Raw genomic sequence first — 19,679 nt, 5'->3', positions numbered from 1 at the left:
AGGATAAGGAAGAGTGAGGCTGTAAAGAGTTATTGTTTGTTATTGGCTTTGTAACATGAGTATTATTTTTTAAAAAAATATGGACTTAATTTTTAAAAGTTTCCCCTCAAAAAAAGAAAGTGGGGGGAGGGTGGGGTGTGCCGCTGGCCAGTTAGCTCACTCCGTAGAGTGCGGTGCTGATAACACTAAGGTGAAGGGTTCGGATCCCTGTACTGGCCAGCAGCCAAAAAAAAAAAAAAAAAAAAAAAGAAAGTAAATATATTAAATGAAGTTACCTGAGAAACAAACTTGGTAGATATAGAGGTATATGAATATATAGGTATATTGGCTATAGGAAGGTACTTTGAAAAGTTACGGAAAGATTTGTATTGTCTTTCAGTTAGATTTTTCAACAAATTTTTTGAAGTAAAAAATTTTACTTCAAAATTTTATGCTAAAATTGGTGTAGACATCTTCAAAGGGTACCTCCTAAATACCCTCATACCAATATCCTTTATTTATACCTGTGGCAAAAACAACAAATTCATTAACATTTAGGCATGAGCTTTGGAGTCAGATAGACTTAACTGTATATGATATTAATTTTCCTAATCATTCACTCCCCTACCTACCGTAAGAGGATTATATGGCTCCACCTACTGTCACGTGACTTGTAGTGCCTTCCTGTGGGAGGAGAATTCTTCCTGGCCCCACAGACATTTGGCTTGGCCGTGTGATTTGCTTGGCCGGTGAAACGTGGGCAGAATGTGACCTCCCCTACCATGACCCAGTTCTGTCCCTTCTTTTAGCTTTCTTGTTCAGTGAATAGCTAAAATCAGGGTTTGGAGTTCCTCTGTAGTTTCACCTTCATGCTAATCCCACATTTTCAATCACCAATACTTCTGGAATCTACCTCCTAAATATCTTTTGAATATGAGTGCTTTTCCCAATTCATGCTTCTCATTACCTGGTCTGACCTAATGTCTGTACTCATCTGGTTGGCAAACTACTGCCCATTGGCAAATCTAGTCTGAACACAACAAGGCTCAGTCTTTTACATATTTATTGTCAATGTCTATGTTTGCTTTAGTGCTACAGTGACTGAGTTTAGTGGTTGCAACAGAGATGGTATAGTTCATAAAGCCTAAAATATCATCTGGCCCTTTATAGAAAAAATTTGTCCACTTTTGATCTAGATTACTGGAGTAGGTTTTTAAACATTCTAACTTCTTTGTCTTGCCTCCTGTCTCTCCCCAGCCTCCATCTGTTCTCCACAATGAAGCCAGGTTGTTGGTTTTTTTGTTTCTGTTTTAACACGAATTTGATTGTTTTTCTCATTTTTAATACTGTTCCCTGACATCTTAGTGTCCTTATAATAAAATTGTACATATGGCTTCTGCATACCTCTCCAGTTTACCTCTCTCACCCATACCTTGACCTCTTTCCACTTCTACGCTGTGCTTTAGGCCTTCTTGAACTTTCTTTAGTTTTTGCCATGCTATCTCTTATTTTGGGGCCCTCTGCTTTGCTTATCTTTGGAATCTTTCTTTGACTTCTTAAATGTGAGTTAGGTGCCCTTTACATGTATTCCTATAGTGCTGTATTTGCCTTATAACTCTTTTGTTGGTCATCATCTGCCCTAAATCAGGGGTGACTTTGCTTCTTTGTGCCAGACTTTGTAGAAGATTGATTCTTTTAATGGTAATAAAATGGAAATTTAAGCACACTAGGAAATAGATATGTGTTATAGGGCTTCCCTTATCTTTTATTCCCTGTTAAATACAAAGTCCAACAATATTGCAGCAATGCCTCCAGTGTTTTTGTCCCTCTACCTAAAAGTAGGAACTTCATTTGTAAGGTGGTTTTGAGTTTGTGACGATGTTACACAATTATGTTGGGGGCAAACTATAGAGAGGGCTAAGTGCAGCCTACTGCTGGGGCTGAGCAGAGAATTTCCAGACCACCCCTCTGGCAACTAGTGCAGGGGTATCCTGATTCTTTCCTACGATCTTTCCCTGGGCTGCGAGGGTAGAGGTCGTGGCCAGTAAGGAAATCCACTCACAGCTCCCCAGAGTTTAATCCCATTAAACTTTTCAAAATCAAGCAATCTTATTTGATCTCAAACAAAACCTCTCCCTACATTGATTGGGGATTTATTTTGTACCATATAGTGAGAAGCAGGACAGTGTAGTGAGTGGTTAAGAGCACAGACTTTGGAGTGAGAATGTGTGGGTTGGAGTCTCTGTACCTTGGTTGGATTGCCTCATCTGTAAAATGAGGATAGTAAAGGTACCAATCTCACAGAAGAGTTGTGAGGACTGAACGAGTGAAACACTTCACATGTAATTATATGTAAAGTGCTGAGAAAAGTAGACATGTTTTCTCTTGTTATGCTTACTAAACAATATGTAGGATAAAGCAGAAAGATCCTAAAACAAAAGCATAGTATGTGTTTTTTATTCTCCCTCAGTACAAAATATGCAAAAATATATAGTGACTTTTCTCTTCTCCCTTAAGAACAGTGGTCATAAATTTATTAATGACTTCTGTCTCTTTAGGAAAGAAAAAATAATGGGGGAGATTCAGGAGGCATTTTCCTGAGAAATGCTCATACGTTTGGCTTTATTGTTTGTTTTCCCTTTTATAGTGTACATTCTTTGAAGATAGAGCCATGTTTTGACTTATTACTTTATACCTAGCTCAAGTAGAGTAACTGGCATTTAGAAGAAACACATTGAATATTTGTTGACGAGTGAATGAATAAATGTGTTTCTGTTGCTAAGAGAGGTTTGCATAATTTCATAATTATTTCTAGTCAATGTTAATTCTCATTCTGTAACATTGTAGGTGGAAAAGTCTAGAAAGCAAAGAAAGTAAAAAATATATTTTGGCTCGAAAGTGAAGGCACTTGAGGCTTTTTTAGTTGGGATAGTATTAATGCAAATGTTCACATGGCCTATGTCTGTATTAGAGTACAATACAGTAGTATTTTACTTTCTAAATTTTAATTTCTGATTTGAATATAGTACAAGATAATTGCTATTCCCATGAAAATTATGCTTATTTCAAAACTAGTGTACATGTTTTTTCAAAGGGTTATTTTTTTTTCTTAAAATACTTAAGAAAAAATTTTGATTCCTTCTTAGATTCAATTTTATTACATTTAGGGTTTTAGGGCATTTTTCTGTAAAATCTACAGCTTATAGTTGAGTTGAATAGAAACATAGGATTCATGTAAGAGAAATTGTTTGACTGCATCTATTTAGTGAAATAGAGCTAAAGATCAATACTGGCTCAATGTCTAGAATAGGAAAATAGCAAATTACTGTAACCTTTCATTTTTACTTAATTTTAATGGTTAAATTTTATAAATTTTAGAGTTAGCATGTACAAGGTTTGGGCATGAGAGTAAAATTCATCTTATAAAACAATTTCATTTGTTAATAGTAATAAAAGAAAATGTTAGGCAAAACAGGTATTTGAAACACAAGATAATTTTATGAATTTACTCTCAATTCATAATATATGGCAAGGTTATTACGATTTTCAAATCCTGAGTTTTTCCTGTAAAAACCATTGTCTACGTGCTGAAATTGAGTAAATGCCCTCTCTTTGGAGAAATAATGACTGATTTAAGAACCTTGGGGATTTAACAAGTTAGAAACTTGGGGACGTAACAAGTACTCTGTAGATGTCCATGCATTTATTGGTTAAGAGAGATAAATATAGTGTCTAATAACGCTACAAATTAAGCTCCTCTAGTTTGAGATGGTAGAAAACTGAGGTCCTGAAAAGGATTCTTTCTTCATTCTCTGGGGGGGAAAAAAAAAAAAAAGAAAAACTTGTGACTGGATTTCTGGTTAAATGTAATACCCACCTACATTTATAATCTCTTCCTTCTGAGTTACCACCAAAGTTACATTAAAGGAATACATAAAAGGGGTTTATAAAATGGATACATCCACAAACTCAAGGAATACGATTGAGGAGGTACACCTCATCTGAGAAATCAAAATATTTTTGGAAGATGAACATGGGATGGAGGAATATTAGGAGAGCAAAGAAGAATGCCAATTTGGTCTGCAGAGCTCCCCGGAGAGGCTTAGGATTTGAATGCCCCAGATCCTATGTGAGGCAAAGATGAGCTATGGGGCTAAAAACAGGGATTGGATGAAGGTTTTGTACAGAGACATTAGACCTCCTGGTCTCTTCTCCAACTCCTTAAAGACAGGCAACGATGCCCTTAGGCAGGAGACTGGTGATATTACTTTGGAGGAAATGCATTGGAGAGGCACTGGGGACAGTGAAGGACAGGGAAGAACCATGGTACTGAAGACAATTGGAGTCCCTTGGTGTATCTCAAAACCTCCAAGTAAGAAAATTCTACCCCTTAACCCTCAACCAAGGAAAATACTGGAAGATTCTTTTAAGGAGACTGAATGACCCCAGATAAAAATGCCTCCAGATATTGCCATTTGTTAATTCCATCCCGATTACCCTATAGTGAAGCCTCAAGTCTATAATCTATGCTCACATGCACAGAACTTCCAGTAAGTCTTATAAAAGCTGTTATTGAAGTAGAAAACACATTCAATAAATATGGATACACTTATACACACACATAGAACAGAATTATAAATGTACAGCTTGGAGATTTTTCACAAACTCAATTTAACCATGTAACAAGCAGTCAGATCAAGAAATAGAGCATTAGCAGCATTGTAGCAGCTCCCTCATATGCTCTTTCAATCACTGCCACCAACAGAGGTGACCGGTATCCTGACTGCTAGCACTGTAGATTAACTTTGGCTTTATATATACTTTTTTTGTCTAATTGCTTTTGTTCAACATTGTGAGATTTATTCATGTATTGCATGTGATTGCAGTTTATTCAGGACAAGATCACAATTACTTATCCATTCTGTTGTTGATAGGTGATTTCCAATTATTACTGATTGTTTCCAATTTAGGGCTCTTATAAATAATACTTATATGAATGTTTTGTATACATTCTTTAGTGAAATATGGACACACTTTTCTTGGGTATACACCGAGAAATAGAATGCTGGGTCCATCAGGTTTTTGGCTCATTCTATATGTAAATGGACAGCTAGTAACTACTAGATATTTGAAGAAATCCTCCAATATGAGAGAGAATAGAAAGAAATTAATGTGAAGAATAAAAATAAAAATTTAATACAAGGATTTGTGAAAATTTCCAGAAAACAGAACAAAAAGACATGAGAGAAAAAAATAGAGAAAAGTTAAAAGCCTTGGAAGGGAAGAAATATAAAAATAAATTATAAGAAAATCTTCCTAAACTGACAGACATGAATTTCTACATAGAAGGATTTTCAGCACAATAGATTATAAAAAGCTTATCAAGACACATCATTATGAAATTTCTGAACACCATGAATAAAGCGAGGGTTTAGAGGAAAGAAACAATTCACATTTAAAGGATCAGGATTCAGAATGGGTTTGGACTTCACGACAGCAGCATTGGAAGCTAGAAAATAATAGACCAAATGTCTTAATTCCTGAGGGGAAAAGATTTATGACTTAGAATTCTACACTTAGTGTAATTTTCAATCAGGTATGAGGGTAGAATTAATTCAGATGTGCAAGGACTCAAAAAATTGTCTTTCATGACTCTTTTCTCAGAAAGCTACTGAAGGATGGACTCAAAGAAGACGTGGTGTATAGGAAACAGGGATTCCCTCTAGAGACAGGTGAAGGGAATTCTCCAAATGAGAGGGAGAAGCCCTGGGATTATAGCTGTGCAGCAGACCCAGAGAGCAACTAATTCAATTGGAGCAGGAAGATAGGTGGTTCTGGGAAGAAAGTTCCTAGGTTTTTTTAAAAAAGTAGATTTTGGCCTTACTCAAATTTTGGTAGTTTCCTGGCATTTATTCAGATTTAGATAATGATAAATACTTTAAGCCCATAGAGTAAATGGAACAATATAAAATATAGCTTGTAGGGAATAATATTTAATAGTGATCATACTGTAATGATTACTGATTTATCAAAAAATTGATATAACTATATTGTGAGGATATAGGTTTTGGGGGTGAAGGTTAGGATGTGGGTATTAGTGGCATAAGAAAGCTATACCTTATATAAGGATACTTCAAGAAGTTCATGGAAAAATGGAACTAAGAGACAATATGGATCTTTCCATGAACTTTAACTTTTTGAAGATCCCTCGTATACTATGTTAGGAGTCAGTAGATGATTTCTAAAATCAATATATTAAAAGATAGCAGTATAAGCCTATTATTAAATATGGAAGTAAAATACCAAGACAAACAGCTAAAAAAAAGTTATTTATTTTTAAGGAGTGAAATTGGGAGGAGAAGAGAGGTGGCTCAGGAGACTATGATTTTTCACTTATTGAGCTTTTGGCACTGATTATTTTAAAAAGTGATAAAATGTATGCATGCATTTACTTGATAAGGCTAACTAAAACAAAATATTAATGACAAGTTCCTTTAAGAAATACTTGTATTAAAGCATCCCAAGTAAAAGGGAGTCAGATACAGAGAAAAGGAATTATAAGTTTACCTTTTGTATTTAATAGGGATTTTTTTCTTTGTTTATTTCTGATTTTGTTTTTGTTTTGTTTTATCCTAGGGCTTCAAAAACAAACCAAAAAAGATGGGTCACATAAAGCCAGACTTGATTGATGTTGACTTAATCAGAGGTGAGTTCTAAAATTGGTTTGTTTCTTATGCATATTATATTATTTCATAGTGGCACTAAAAGATTATTTTTAGGCTTCTTCCCTATATGGTAGCATACTTTAATTTCCAAAAGTAACATTCTTACCTCATCATTAGGCTTTAGCACTTTTTTTTCTCTTTGCCTTAGTACTGTGTGACTATATAATTTACATGGTTTTCATGAAGGTGAAAGAGGGATGAACTTGGAGACTTGCTGTTGTGTAATTACGAAAAATACACTGTCTAACATTCAAATGAGCCCGACTTATTTTGAGCTCCTGTCCTAGTGACTGAGGCAAGAAGTTATTTCATTTAATGATCATCTAAGAGGGTTCTTTTTATCTGAACAGGTTATGTGCTGATTTCTGCCCTCACCTGTGTTTAATGTAGTGCTACAGGTGGGCATCAGTATAGTGTATATAAATGTTTGATATTTTGTTTTATTGTATGTTTAAAGGCTCAACATTTGCCAAAGCCAAACCTGAAATTCCATGGACATCTCTGACTCGGAAGGGGCTTGTTCGAGTTGTGTTTTTTCCATTGTTCAGCAATTGGTGGATTCAGGTTACCTCTTTAAGAATCTTTGTTTGGCTGCTACTGCTTTACCTCATGCAAGGTAATCGGAGGAGTTGGAATAAGCTAAGATGGTTTCTTTTTGCTGCTTTTGCTATTAGATAATGAAGACCTACTATTCTGACATTTACACTTTCATTTGATGGTTTGAAGTACAAAGAAATGAAGGGACATACCCCATTTGGGGATCATCTTAAAATTATTTGCTCAGAGAGAGCAAACGTAATTATCTGACTCTTTCTCCTCTCTTGAGTTTCCTTCTACCTGTAATGCTGGGCAGACTTTCTCAGTCCTTTCTTCTGTCTGACCTTTGAATATTGGATTACTTAAAGGTTGGATCCTGAATTCTCTTCTGTTCTCTAGGTATTCTCATCAAACCCCATTGCTTTAAATGTAATTGGTGTATTGGTGATTCTCAAATTTTTATCTTCAGCCAGAGCCCTCTGTTGAACTTTAGACATGTAAATCTAACTGCCTGCTTGACATTTCCACATAAAGACTTAATAGTTATCTTGAATTTAATCATATAAAAAATGGAACTCTTGATGTTATTTTTCGGTACAAACTTGTTTCTCTTTAGGTCTTCTCCATTTCATTAAATGATATCATCAGTCACCCAGTTTTCAAGTGAAAAGTTAAGTCTTCATATTCTACCATCAACTCTCTCATCCAATCTGTCACCAAGTCTGTAAGTTCTAACTCCAAAATATATCTTGACTGTCATATATTTCAGTCTCTACTGCCACCATCATAGTCCACAGCACCAGCATCTCTTTGCCTAGACCACTGAAATAACATCTACCCTGAGCCTTCTTTCTAGCAATCATTCTTTTAACAGCAATTACAGAAATCTTTTAAAAACAGAAACCACAACATGTCAGTTTCCTGCTTAAAACCCTTTAGTAATTTCCCACTGGCTTTAGAATAAAAATCCAAAGTTGTTATGATGGCCTGTAATACCCTACATGATCTGTTTCCTGCTCTCCTCTCAGACATCTCTCTTACCATCTCCACTTCTCTCCTCCATGCCCACTCTAGATATAGAGTTCCTTTTTTCTGTTCCTCACACAGAACTTTTCTTTCTGTTTAAGATATTTTTAAGGTTTTTCAAATGGCTTGCTTTTATCTCATCTCAACTCAGATGTAACTTTCGTAGAGGCCATTCCTATCTATACTTTCTTTTTGTTTTTCCCTTTTTAAAAGATGACTGGTAAGGAGATCTTAACCCTTGACTTGGTGTTGGCAGCACCACGCTCACCCAGTGAGCCAACCAGTCATCCCTATATAGGGATCTGAACCCATGGCCTTGGTGTTATCAGCACCACACTCTCCCAAGTGAGCCATGGGCTGGCCCTCTATCTATACTTTCTAAATAGTCCTACAAACACTGCAGTCACTATCACATGAATTGATTTTAATTTCTGTATTACACATCACTACCTGATGTATTTTTTGTCTTCTCACTATGTGCAAGGTCCCAGTATATTCTGCTTATCACTGTATCCCCATTGCCTACCAGGAATACTTTTGGAAAGTAGGGAGTTAATACTAATATATTACACCTGTGCAAAAAAACATACATTAAAACAAAGAGTAGGAGAGGTTTGGGTTAAGGTGAAAGAATTATGAGTGATTTTTGTTTTTGTTTATCTGTGTCAGTTTTTATAAAAAAATTTAAATTATAGAGTGAGAAATATATGTATGTATTTACAAATCTATAGTTTTTTTTTTTAAAGTTGTGTCATTGCCATACCAATAGAATTTCTGTAATGATGGAAATGTTCTGTGTCTGTGCTGACCAGTATAGTAGCTGTTTAGCCACATGTGGCTATTGAGTACTTGAAATGTAGTGTCAATAAGGAACTGAATATTTAATTTTATTTGAGTTTGATTAAGTCTTCATAATTGTCATTTTAATGGCTGTGTAATAATCCATCATAAGGATATACCATCATTTAAAACTGTCATTTTAATGTCTGTATTAGAGTCTATCCTTTGGATTTACCAAAAACATCTTTTTATAGTTGCTTCACATTCCTTTTTATAAGAGTATCATAATTTACATAACTCTTCTGCTTAGTCTTTTTTGTGCTGCTATGACAAAAATACTATAGACTATGTGACTTATGAACAATATAAATTTATTTCTGACAGTTCTGGAGGCTGGGAAGTACAAGATCAAGACCCTGGAAGATTTGGTGTCTGGTAAAGGCCTGGTTCCTGATTCATAGAAAGCAGTCTTCTTGCTGTATCCTCACATGGCAGAAGGGGCAAAGGAGGTCTTAGGAGTCTCTTTTATAAGGACATTAATCTCCAAACTGTAGCCAGCTGGTCAAAAGTGAGAGTGACCCTGGGGACCTCTCTAACATATTTTCTCTTTGTAATATGGATATGCTGAGAACTTTTCAAATACTTAAGTTCTGCCTCCTTTTTGCTTAAAAATTCTTTTTTATTTCTGGTGAGTGGCTGGTATGGAGATCCGAACTCTTGACCTTGGTGTTATAACACCATGCTCTAACCAAGTAAGCTAACCAGCCAGCCCAATAATTCTGCCTTTAAGTCATTTCTCTTTTCTTTCATTTTACTATAAGCGCTTAGGAGGATCCAAGATGCACCTTCAACACTTTGCTTAGATATAGCATTAGCTAAATATCCAATTTCTTCATTTGCAAATTCTACTTTCCATAAAACACTAGAACATGAACACAATTCAGCCACATTCTTTGCCATTCAATAACAAGGATCACCTTTCCTTCATTTTCCAATAAGATGTTATTTCTCATTTCTATCTGAGACCTCAGCAGAATGGCCTTTACCCCATACCATAGTTCTACCAACATTCTGTTCATGACTACTTAGGTATTCTCTAAGAAGACTCAGGCTTTCTCTATAGCTTTCCTCTTTTCATTCTGATCACTCACTGGAATCTTCTTTACAAATCTGTTTATGGCAATCTAGGCTTTTTCTAGCATGTACTTCAAAACTCTTCCAGCTTCTATCCATTACCCAGTTGTTCTAAAGCTGCTTCCATATTTTTAGGTATTTGTTACAGCACCACCCCACTTCTCAGTACCAACTTCTGTCTTAGTCCATTCAGGCTGCTGTAACAAAAATACTATGGACTGGGTAGCTATTAAATAACAGAAATTCACTTCTCACAATCTGTAGTCTGGGAAATCCAAAATCAAGGCACCAACAGATTTAATGTCTGGTGAGGGCCTGCTTTCTAGTTCATAGACTGCCATCTTCTCATTGTGTCCTTACATGGCTGAAGGAGTGAGGGAGCTCTCTGGAGTCCCTTTTATAAGGGCACTAATTATCTTGCAGGGAACAATATTTCATAGTGCTCATACTGTAAATATGGGGAGAAAATTGATTGCTTTACAGTATTCATTTTCCTGTACAGAATATATCTCTCCTTTTAATCAAGATTACTATTTTACCCCTCAGTAAAGCTTTGTAGGATTTTTTTCTTATAAGGCCTTGTTAAAGTTAAACTCAAAAAAAATTTTTTATTGTGATGAAATATACATAACTTTAAGTTTACCATCTTAACCATTTCTAAATGTACAGTTTAGTGGCATTAAGTATATTCATATTGGTATGCAACCATCACCACTTTCCACCAAAGAACTTTTTTCATCTTTCCAAACTGAAATTCCATGCCCATTTAACAATAATTTCTCATTCCTCCCTCTCTCCAGCCCCTGACAACCACCATTCCACTTTTTGTCTCTGTGATTTTGACTACTCTAGGTATCACATATGAATGAAATCATTTAGTATTTTTCTTTTTGTGACTGGCTTATTTCACTTAGCATAATGTCCTCAATGTCATCCATGTAGCATGTGTCAGGATTTCCTTTCTTTTTGAGGCTGAATTATATGTTATTGTATGTATATACCACATTTTGTTTATATATTCATCTGTTGATGGGCATGTAGGGATTTCTACCTTAAATTAAAATATTTTATGTTTTTGTTGCTGCTGTTGCAGATATAAGACTTTTTTGTTTGTTTTACAAGTTTTAATTGTTTATTGCTGTTACATCTGGAAGCTATTGGTTTATATTTAAAATTGTCATATCTAGCCACTTTTTAAACTCTTTCTCATTCTAATAGTTTTTAGTGCTTCTCTTAGATTTTCTAATTATACAATCATATTGCTGGCAAATAATGAAAAGTTGATCTCCTCCATATATTTTATTTACTTTTATTGAATTAGTCAACATTTCAGAGGAATGTTAAGTAATGACAGTAAGAGTGGTCATCTTTAGTTTGTTCTTGATTCAGAATGTCTTCATTAATATATGATGTATGTTGATTTTACTTATATATTTTTAGCATGTTAAGGAAATATTTTTATATTCCCAGTATTTGGGAAGAGATTGACATATAAGATTAATTATGAATAAGGAACAAATGTTAATTTCTTTATGGAATGCTTTTTTACTGTTACCTGAAGTTGGGCCAAACTTCACGGGTTAAGGGCACAGTCTTCCACAAGACTGCCCTCACTTCAGATACCAGCCTCAAGTTTGGAGGTTCAACAGCGACTCTTACTTACTTTTCACCAGTTGGCTACAATTTTGGGGGTCCCCACGCATTCTCTGAAGTGTAATAATTCAAGGGAATGACTCACAGAACTCAGAGAGTGCTATACTTAAAATTACAGTTTTAATATAGCAAATGGATACAAATGAGAAGACATGCATAGGGCAAAGTCTGGGATGGTTCCAAATACAATGCTTCCATTGTCCTCAGGAAGCAATACGCAGAGTACAGGCAGCCAGGGAAGGTCACCATAACTAGAGTTTTTATTGAGACTTCATTATGTAGGCGTGATTGATTGAATCATTGGCCAAGCTCAGTCTCCAGCTTCCTCCACTCCCCAAAGGTCTCTGGGTATAATGAGGCTCAAAGCCCCAACTCTCTAATGTCATAATTGGTCTTTCTGGTGTGAGCAGCCTCAATCCTAGTTGCCTCATTAGCATAAACTTTCAGACCTAGTCCAAGGGGCCCACCATGCATAACAAAGAACTTCTGTCACTTAGGAAGTTCCAAGGCTTTGAAGGTTACCTCCCAGGAACTGAGGATAAATACCAGCCAAATTCTGTATTACATAACTGTCAATTGAGATGATTTGTGTGGATGTCATCAAAATTACATTATATTATATTATTAGATTAATTCAGCTCACTTAACAAATACTTAAGCCTACCTGTCTGTGCCAAGTATTCTTCTAGGTGCTGAGATAGATTTCCTATTTTTGAGCTATCTGCATTTCTAGCATAAACACTACATAGTCTTGGTGAATTATTCTTTTGCTATACTGTCAAATTCACTTTGTAGTATTTCAGTTATTCATTAAACAAATATTGACTGCCTACTATGTTTCAGGTACTGATCTAGGTGTAGTATCGAACAAACCAGACAAAAATCCCAGCCTTCATGGTGCTTAATTTTTAGCAGTAAATTTAGATCCACGTTCATAAGTCAAAAAGATCTGTAGTTTATTGTTTTGGTGCTGTCACTGTTATGTTTGGGTATCAGGATTTTATTAGGACGTGAAATGAATTTTATAGCTTTCTTTTTCTCCACACTGGAATAGTTTATACAGCACAAGAATTACTGTTATGTTAAAGTCTGGAAGAACTTATCTGTAAAATTGTCTGTGTATGGAAATTTGTGGGATAATTTTTGATATTTTTCCATTTCTGTCATCATTTATTTCTTTGAACATTTCGTATGCACATATAAAGAGATAGTACAGCATAGTAGTTAAGAGTGAGGACTCGAGCCTGACTGCCTGGTTCAAATCTCAGTTTTGCTGGTTGCTTTCTGTGTAATTTTGGGCCTTGGAAAATACTCTTCCTTTGAGCAGAACAACACTTCAAAATGTATCTTTTATACAGCATCTAGTGGTTTTTTGGTGGAAACCCTTTTGGAATATCTAGATTATCATGCTACCAGAAAGGTAAATCCTTTTAACACGTTATTTTTCACTTGCTCAGCAGACGAGGGCATCAGGTTTTCACTCACCTCATGTACAAGTGGACGGTATTGTAGGAAATTATTTACTTTTACTGGTGTATTTTATAAAACAATAGTTTTTTTAGGAACAATTTGTATAGTTACCAAAATTAATTTTAAAAGGTGAGCTTTAATGTTTTACATTTAAAACCTCTTTAGTTATAGCGATCGTCTTATATTTGATGATGCCTATTGTGAACGTAAGTGAAGTACTTGGACCCTTGTGCCTTATGCTACTCATGGGAACTGTCCACTGTCAAATTGTGTCTACTCAGATAACAAGGCCATCAGGAAACAATGGCAATCGGAGAAGAAGGTAAGATGAGAGGGGGCTGGCTGGTTAGCTCATTTGGTTAGAGCGCAGTGTTGTAACACCAACGTCAAGGGTTTGGGTCCCCATACCGGCCAGCTGCCAAAAAATGAAATAAAAATGAAAAAAAGAAAACGAAAAAAAGTTGGTAAGATGAGAAATTACACTGTAGTCGTGTGTTTTCTGGGAGAGGTATTCTAGAGATTTATAAAATATTTGATTAAGTTAATTTAAAATCTGCCTCTTTTATGAACTTTTTCATTTTTTTTTGGCTTAAAAAAAATAAATGCTTTACTTTTCACTTTTCTCCCTGATGCTGAGAAATTGTGTTATGAACTTTTAATCTCAGGTGGGATTTTTCATTCAGTACAGTTTTTAAAAGAAAAAATCCTATACTATATTATTATTTATTAAAATTTATCTGAAATAATGGTTTTGAAAAAGTGTTCTCTTTGAAATTCAGTCTTAATAAAAATTTGGTTAAAATTTACTGTAAACAAGGATCATGGTACATTGGGTTAGTGCTACCAAAATTTTACCTTTTTTCAAAAGTGTACTTGTATAATAAGAATTAATTTGTAAGTGGTCTAAACTTTTAATAAAGGATTGATTTGACTTTTTTACACATTGAATTTGTTATTTTTTATTGATTATGTGGCATATGTAGGTTTTGGAACTATTGAAGTTTTCTTAGGTATATGCAGTATTGTCTAAAAGTTATATTGTCTTTTCTCAGAATATCTGTAGATTTTTGTTCCCCTAACCAATTACTAAATATGATTTTTCCATTTGGTGCAATGAATTTCAACATATTCTTATTTTTGAATGTTTACAATTTTTTTTTTCAAAAAGAAAATTCCTTGTAAATTCAGTTAAATCGATTTAATGTTTTCTAGGGAAATCAAGTGCTGTGCTGTGCCTCATTGGTATTTGTAGGATATATCTTTTAACTGTGTAGGATATTAATAAAAAGTGATCAGTCGCTATTATTGTGTTACCCTGATTAAATGTCTGTATTTAAAGAAATTGCTCCTTCTGCTAGTGGTATTGAGTGTGCTTGAAAACACTCTTGGTCATATAAGTGAAAATTTTCCTTCAAGTAATGTTTCGGATAGTCATTCTATTTCTTTAATGACTGAACAAAATGATAGTATAGGACTTTGGTTTGGAATCTGCTTTTGCCCATAAACCAGAAATGTTCATGAATAATTTATCTTCAGTATGTGAAGTTAACTGTACTTGATTTCAGATAGTAATCTGTTAGTACAATTTTCTGTAGGGATATTTGGGGCAGAAATATAAAAGGTCTTGAATAATCTGAAATTATTGAAATATTTTTTGTAGAAAATTACGAAAAACTATAAATGGTGATGGGAGCCGAGAAAATGGAAATAATAACTCCTCTGATAAAGTCAGAGGAATAGAAACTTTGGAATCTGCACCCGTTATTGGTGGCTTTTGGGGGACTCTCTTTGGCAACAGGTGGGAGTCTTATATTGGCATTTTTACTTGATTTTGTATTCACATTAGTGTTTACAGAATATATAATATGATGAGGCCATAGGAGTAAGTAATGGAGGCATGTTATCATTGTGGTGTGATTTTTAAGGGCTCTGGAAGGACATGCTTACTCAAAATGCTGTCTCCATTGTCTGTCATATCACTTATAAATCCAGTAATCTACCATAAAAGTTTCATTCTGTTTGATTTTAATGATTTTTTTTTAGGCCACAAGATTGCAAAAATATAAATGCTCTGAAAAGGTAATATTTTAAGCCATATCAGCCAACATGTTGAGAGAAAGAAGAATTTTTAAAAGATCAGATATTTTTCAGTGTGAGAGCTGATACCACTTTAGAATTGGGATGCAGCACAGGAACCTAGTGTTGATGGGCTGTAGGACAGAAGAGGAAATGGTTTAAAGACAAATTTTACCTCATTCATCATTTTGCAAGTCATTACAGCACTAGTGTGACGCAAAGAAATACTTATTTTGTCATATATTAATGATTGTCACTAAAAAATAAAGATTTTTTTGCAGTTACATTTTGAAGATGGAGTATGTTCACATATTTTTTAAAGATATGTTTATACCCTTTAGTTGAAGTGTTTGAGTTTTTTGTGCTAAATGCTGTTCTGGGTACTATGCATTCCTGTACTCAATGATTTTACTGTCCAGTTTGGAAGATAAGAGTAGCAGGTATGGTGTAGTCACAGCAATGTAAAGATATTGTGACTAAAGGCTATGTAGCTTAGGAAATAGCTTATTCTGGAGGAAAGCGGTCAGTAGGAGTCATGAAGGTATTGAGAGCTGCTGGGCTTTGAGGATGGGTCATATTTACATAGATGGACAGAAGAAGAGGAGAAACTGAAGTGCCATTAACAGGCAATATGAGTAGGATTTGGCATTGTATTTAGAGCATAAGTGGAGAGGACTATGAACCTACTTCCTTGCAAAACTGAAAAGTACTTGCTTCCTCTCAGTTAATTGACATGAGTCTCGGAAGAGTAGACTCATATTCTCTATGAGTCTCTATGAGTGAATATTATATCCTTCTATACAAGCTAGAGGCCTAAAAAATATGGTTTGTGAATTCTCTTGATTTCCAGAATAATATATTCCTCAGAAAAAAGTGATTTCATGAAAGATTTTACTTTCAGAAAACTAGTAATTTTTTTTCCTTTTTAAAAAAATAGGACTAAAAGAGTAAAATTAGTATCTAACAAAGGGACTGAAACTGACAATGACTCAAGTTGTCTCCATTCTATCATTAAGAAGAGACAAAGTCGGCCAGAGATTAGAATGTGGCAGACAAGAGAGAAAGCAAAATTTTCGGATGGAGAGAAGTGCCAGGAGGTACGATTTAAATGGGTTATAAGTGTAAAAACATCTTTTCTTTCCTGTCTAAAATTTTCCTATTTTCAGTTTCTGGTAGAGATACAAAATAGATATTAATAGGTTTGTAAATCTGTCTTAACAAATAAGTAGAACCACACAATACAAAAAAGAAATATCACATGAAGACTGAAGCTTATTCTTAAAATTTCTAGGACTAGAACTTGTTATTGATCCTGCTACTGATCCAGCCTTAGCAGTGGGCTGGTAGATTTAAAAAACAGATTAGTGTAGAGGCTGCTGTGGCATATTCCAGAGAGGCAGTGATAGTATAAGAAGGGTTTGGGAAACTATTTTCCAGGTTTATCTCTAAGACTAACTGTACACTTTTACTTCATAATCTGGAAATATTTTCTTACTTGTTAGGCTATGGCATTTAGTCTATTTATTGAGCCATTATTACAACCAGGCATTGCTCTAAGTGCTCTGCATTTACTAACTTCTTTCATGTTTTTCAACAACCTTGTGAGGTAGGTCCTTTAATTATCATTACTTTTCAGATGAGGAAATTGAGCCCCAGAGAGATTTAATAAATTGCCCAAAGTTGCATATCCAGTAAAGTTATACATCTAGTAAAGTTACATATCTAGTAAGTAGAAGAGCTATGATTTAGGCTTAGAGTTTGACTTGAGCCTGTGTTTTTAACCACTACATAATACTGCCTCATCATTTAGGCTATTTAAGCTTCAAGTTAGTTGATTTTTTTTTTTTTTTTTATGGAGATCAATTAATATATAGGTTTGTTTAATTTTGGTTTAGTTTACTTTTACTGTTTGGTAGTTTTTACATGACTTTTTGTCTTTTCATGTACAGCTTACTAGAGTATTTTGGACTGTCTCCTGTGAAGGTATTGCTCTTCTCTTTGTAGGAGGCTTTTAGGCATTTGGGTAATGGGATTTCGGATGATCTGTCAAGTGAGGAAGATGGTGATGCACAGACGCAGATGATATTATTGCGGAGGAGTGTGGAAGGGGCCTCGAGTGACAATGGTTGTGAAGTGAAGAATAGAAAATCAATACTTTCAAAGCACCTGAACACTCAGGTAGTTTGTATTTCAGTTTACAAAAGTATAGGCGTTAATTCCTAAATCATTGAATAGTAACAAGGTATGTAACATGATTTCCTATGCTTTGTTGGCTTGATTTTTGGCAGGTAAAGAAAACCACTACAAGGTGGTGTCATGTTGTGCGGGATTCAGATAGTCTGGCTGAATCAGAATTTGAATCAGTAGCCTTCAGCCAGGTAAAGTATCCTTTTGAGAGATCAGCGTTCAAGGTGTATTCTTAAGTATAATAACTTTATCCATTCCTTTTTTTATTGGTTGCCTTAAAGCAGTGCTTATTTTTGCCTACCCTTTCCCTGCCTCCAATTATTCCTCTACTTATCTAGCAACTTTCAGATGACTGCTCACCCCAAGAAGGGGAATGAATTCTTTTTCACTTTGACTCTAATCTTAAAAGTATCACAGGTGATGCTCAGAAAGAGGTTACTTAGTCCCTAAATGATGAGAAAATTACTTAATATTCACTTGGAGTATGGGGTTTATTCTTAAGCATCAGAAGTTGGATTGACACTGATGAAGATGGTTTTTTAAGAAAGGACCTCTGAAAGGTAGGATCAGCAAACCTTATCGTGAAAGCTAATGGGCATGTTGTATCATCTGGAATTTTATAATTCAGAGGCGAGCAGAGTGGATGGTAGTGGTGTGGTTTTTGTTTTGATTGATAAGGTAATTTGGGATCTTAGAAAAACATTCATTGTTTGTACTGCGGGAGAGCTTCATTGTCTATCCTTTTCTCTGCCTGATTGTCCTTTTACGTGTTGGGTCTAGGCTCCTGGACATGACTAGGTCTACAGTCAGGTGCTCAATATTTAGAGTAGGGGACATTTTGTACATATCAAGAGCCTCAGCCAAACCGATTGAGTAGGTCCTCTGGGTGTGCATATAGGAGTCAGTCTTACCCCAGAACACTTTAGTTGAACAATCCCATGACTTCTGTGGAAGGGGTCCTTTTAAAGTCCTGTATGCTATAGACATTAGAGTTTAACATTTAAATCTAAAATTTATTGTTGCTGTACGGAGCCTTGTGAGCAAAGAATACATGGTGATCGACTGATGAAGCCTTGCCAGCCACTGCCATAGATAACTTATTTTAATTTTATTTCAGATATATAATTGTTTTTAAAGATGAATAAACTTTTTTGTTTTTTGTTTTCCTTTTAAGGGCTCTAGATCTGGCGTGAGTGGTGGCTCTCGAAGCCTCAACATATCAAGAAGAGACTCAGAAAGCACCCGCCATGACTCGGAAACTGAAGATATGTTATGGGATGACCTGCTACATGGCCCAGAGTGCCGGTCATCTGTCACCAGTGACAGTGAGGGTGCCCATGTGAAGACCCTTCACGCAGGGACCAAACGCGACCCCAAAGAGGATGTTTTTCAGCAGGTCTGTGAAGGCAGTGATAATAACAGCAGATATTTATTGTGAATTTACCATTTGTCAGGGACTGTATTATCTCATTTAACTTTACAATAATCCTGTGAGATAGACACTATTATTATTCCCCAATTTAGAGAGGAGGAAATTGAGCATAGCTTGTAAGCGAAGTAGTTGGGATTGAACTCAGGGAGAGGTATTCTAGACTTGCCCTAACCTAAATTTTTCTTCATAATACTTTCTCTCATTATTTTCCTTAGAATGATTCTTAATTTCATTTTATATGAGCAGGGTTCTTTGATTGATACCTCTGCCTTGAATTTTATTTTCATAAACATCACAGTATTGTATATGAATTATTATTGTATTGTATTGTATATGAATTATTAGGAAATGGCATTGCTTCTCTAATAATGTATAAATAAAATGATACTTTTAATATTAATACTATAAAATCAGATAGCCTAGAAGTGGATATTTCTTAGAAGTTATTTCAACCCTCCAACCAATGTAGGAGTTCATTCTGCATCTGTAGAAATTGTTTAACTATCCGTCACATAATAATAGCTTGTGCTTCCTAGGAATGTTGTGAAATAGCTAATGAGATAATATAAAGCGCTTAGCATAATACCTGACAAGAGTAAGCACCCAATAAATGTTAGTGTTTAACTAACACTAACTGTGTTAGTTAGTTTATTTCACTGCTGGAAAGATTATTGAATGAT

The 19,679-nt window shown here is 35.0% G+C and overlaps 1 protein-coding gene across 1 annotated transcript in view; it reads left to right on the top strand.

Annotated features, from left to right (window-relative positions):
* PHTF1 (putative homeodomain transcription factor 1) overlaps positions 1 to 19,679 on the top strand; it is a 43,534-nt gene that overhangs the window by 10,752 nt on the left and 13,103 nt on the right. Inside the window, exons 4-11 of the mRNA XM_063104862.1 lie at positions 6,616 to 6,685; positions 7,162 to 7,320; positions 13,470 to 13,626; positions 14,965 to 15,102; positions 16,318 to 16,477; positions 17,385 to 17,558; positions 17,669 to 17,758; positions 18,742 to 18,963. Of these exons, the coding sequence (XP_062960932.1) occupies positions 6,616 to 6,685; positions 7,162 to 7,320; positions 13,470 to 13,626; positions 14,965 to 15,102; positions 16,318 to 16,477; positions 17,385 to 17,558; positions 17,669 to 17,758; positions 18,742 to 18,963 (1,170 nt within the window). The remainder of the gene's footprint in view (positions 1 to 6,615; positions 6,686 to 7,161; positions 7,321 to 13,469; positions 13,627 to 14,964; positions 15,103 to 16,317; positions 16,478 to 17,384; positions 17,559 to 17,668; positions 17,759 to 18,741; positions 18,964 to 19,679) is intronic.

The sequence above is a fragment of the Cynocephalus volans genome, chromosome 8 (genome assembly GCF_027409185.1).
Source record: "Cynocephalus volans isolate mCynVol1 chromosome 8, mCynVol1.pri, whole genome shotgun sequence".
In the NCBI taxonomy this organism is placed as follows: Eukaryota; Metazoa; Chordata; class Mammalia; order Dermoptera; family Cynocephalidae; genus Cynocephalus; species Cynocephalus volans.
The sequence above is the reverse complement of the archived record's forward strand: the minus strand, read 5'-3'. Positions and strand labels throughout refer to the sequence as shown.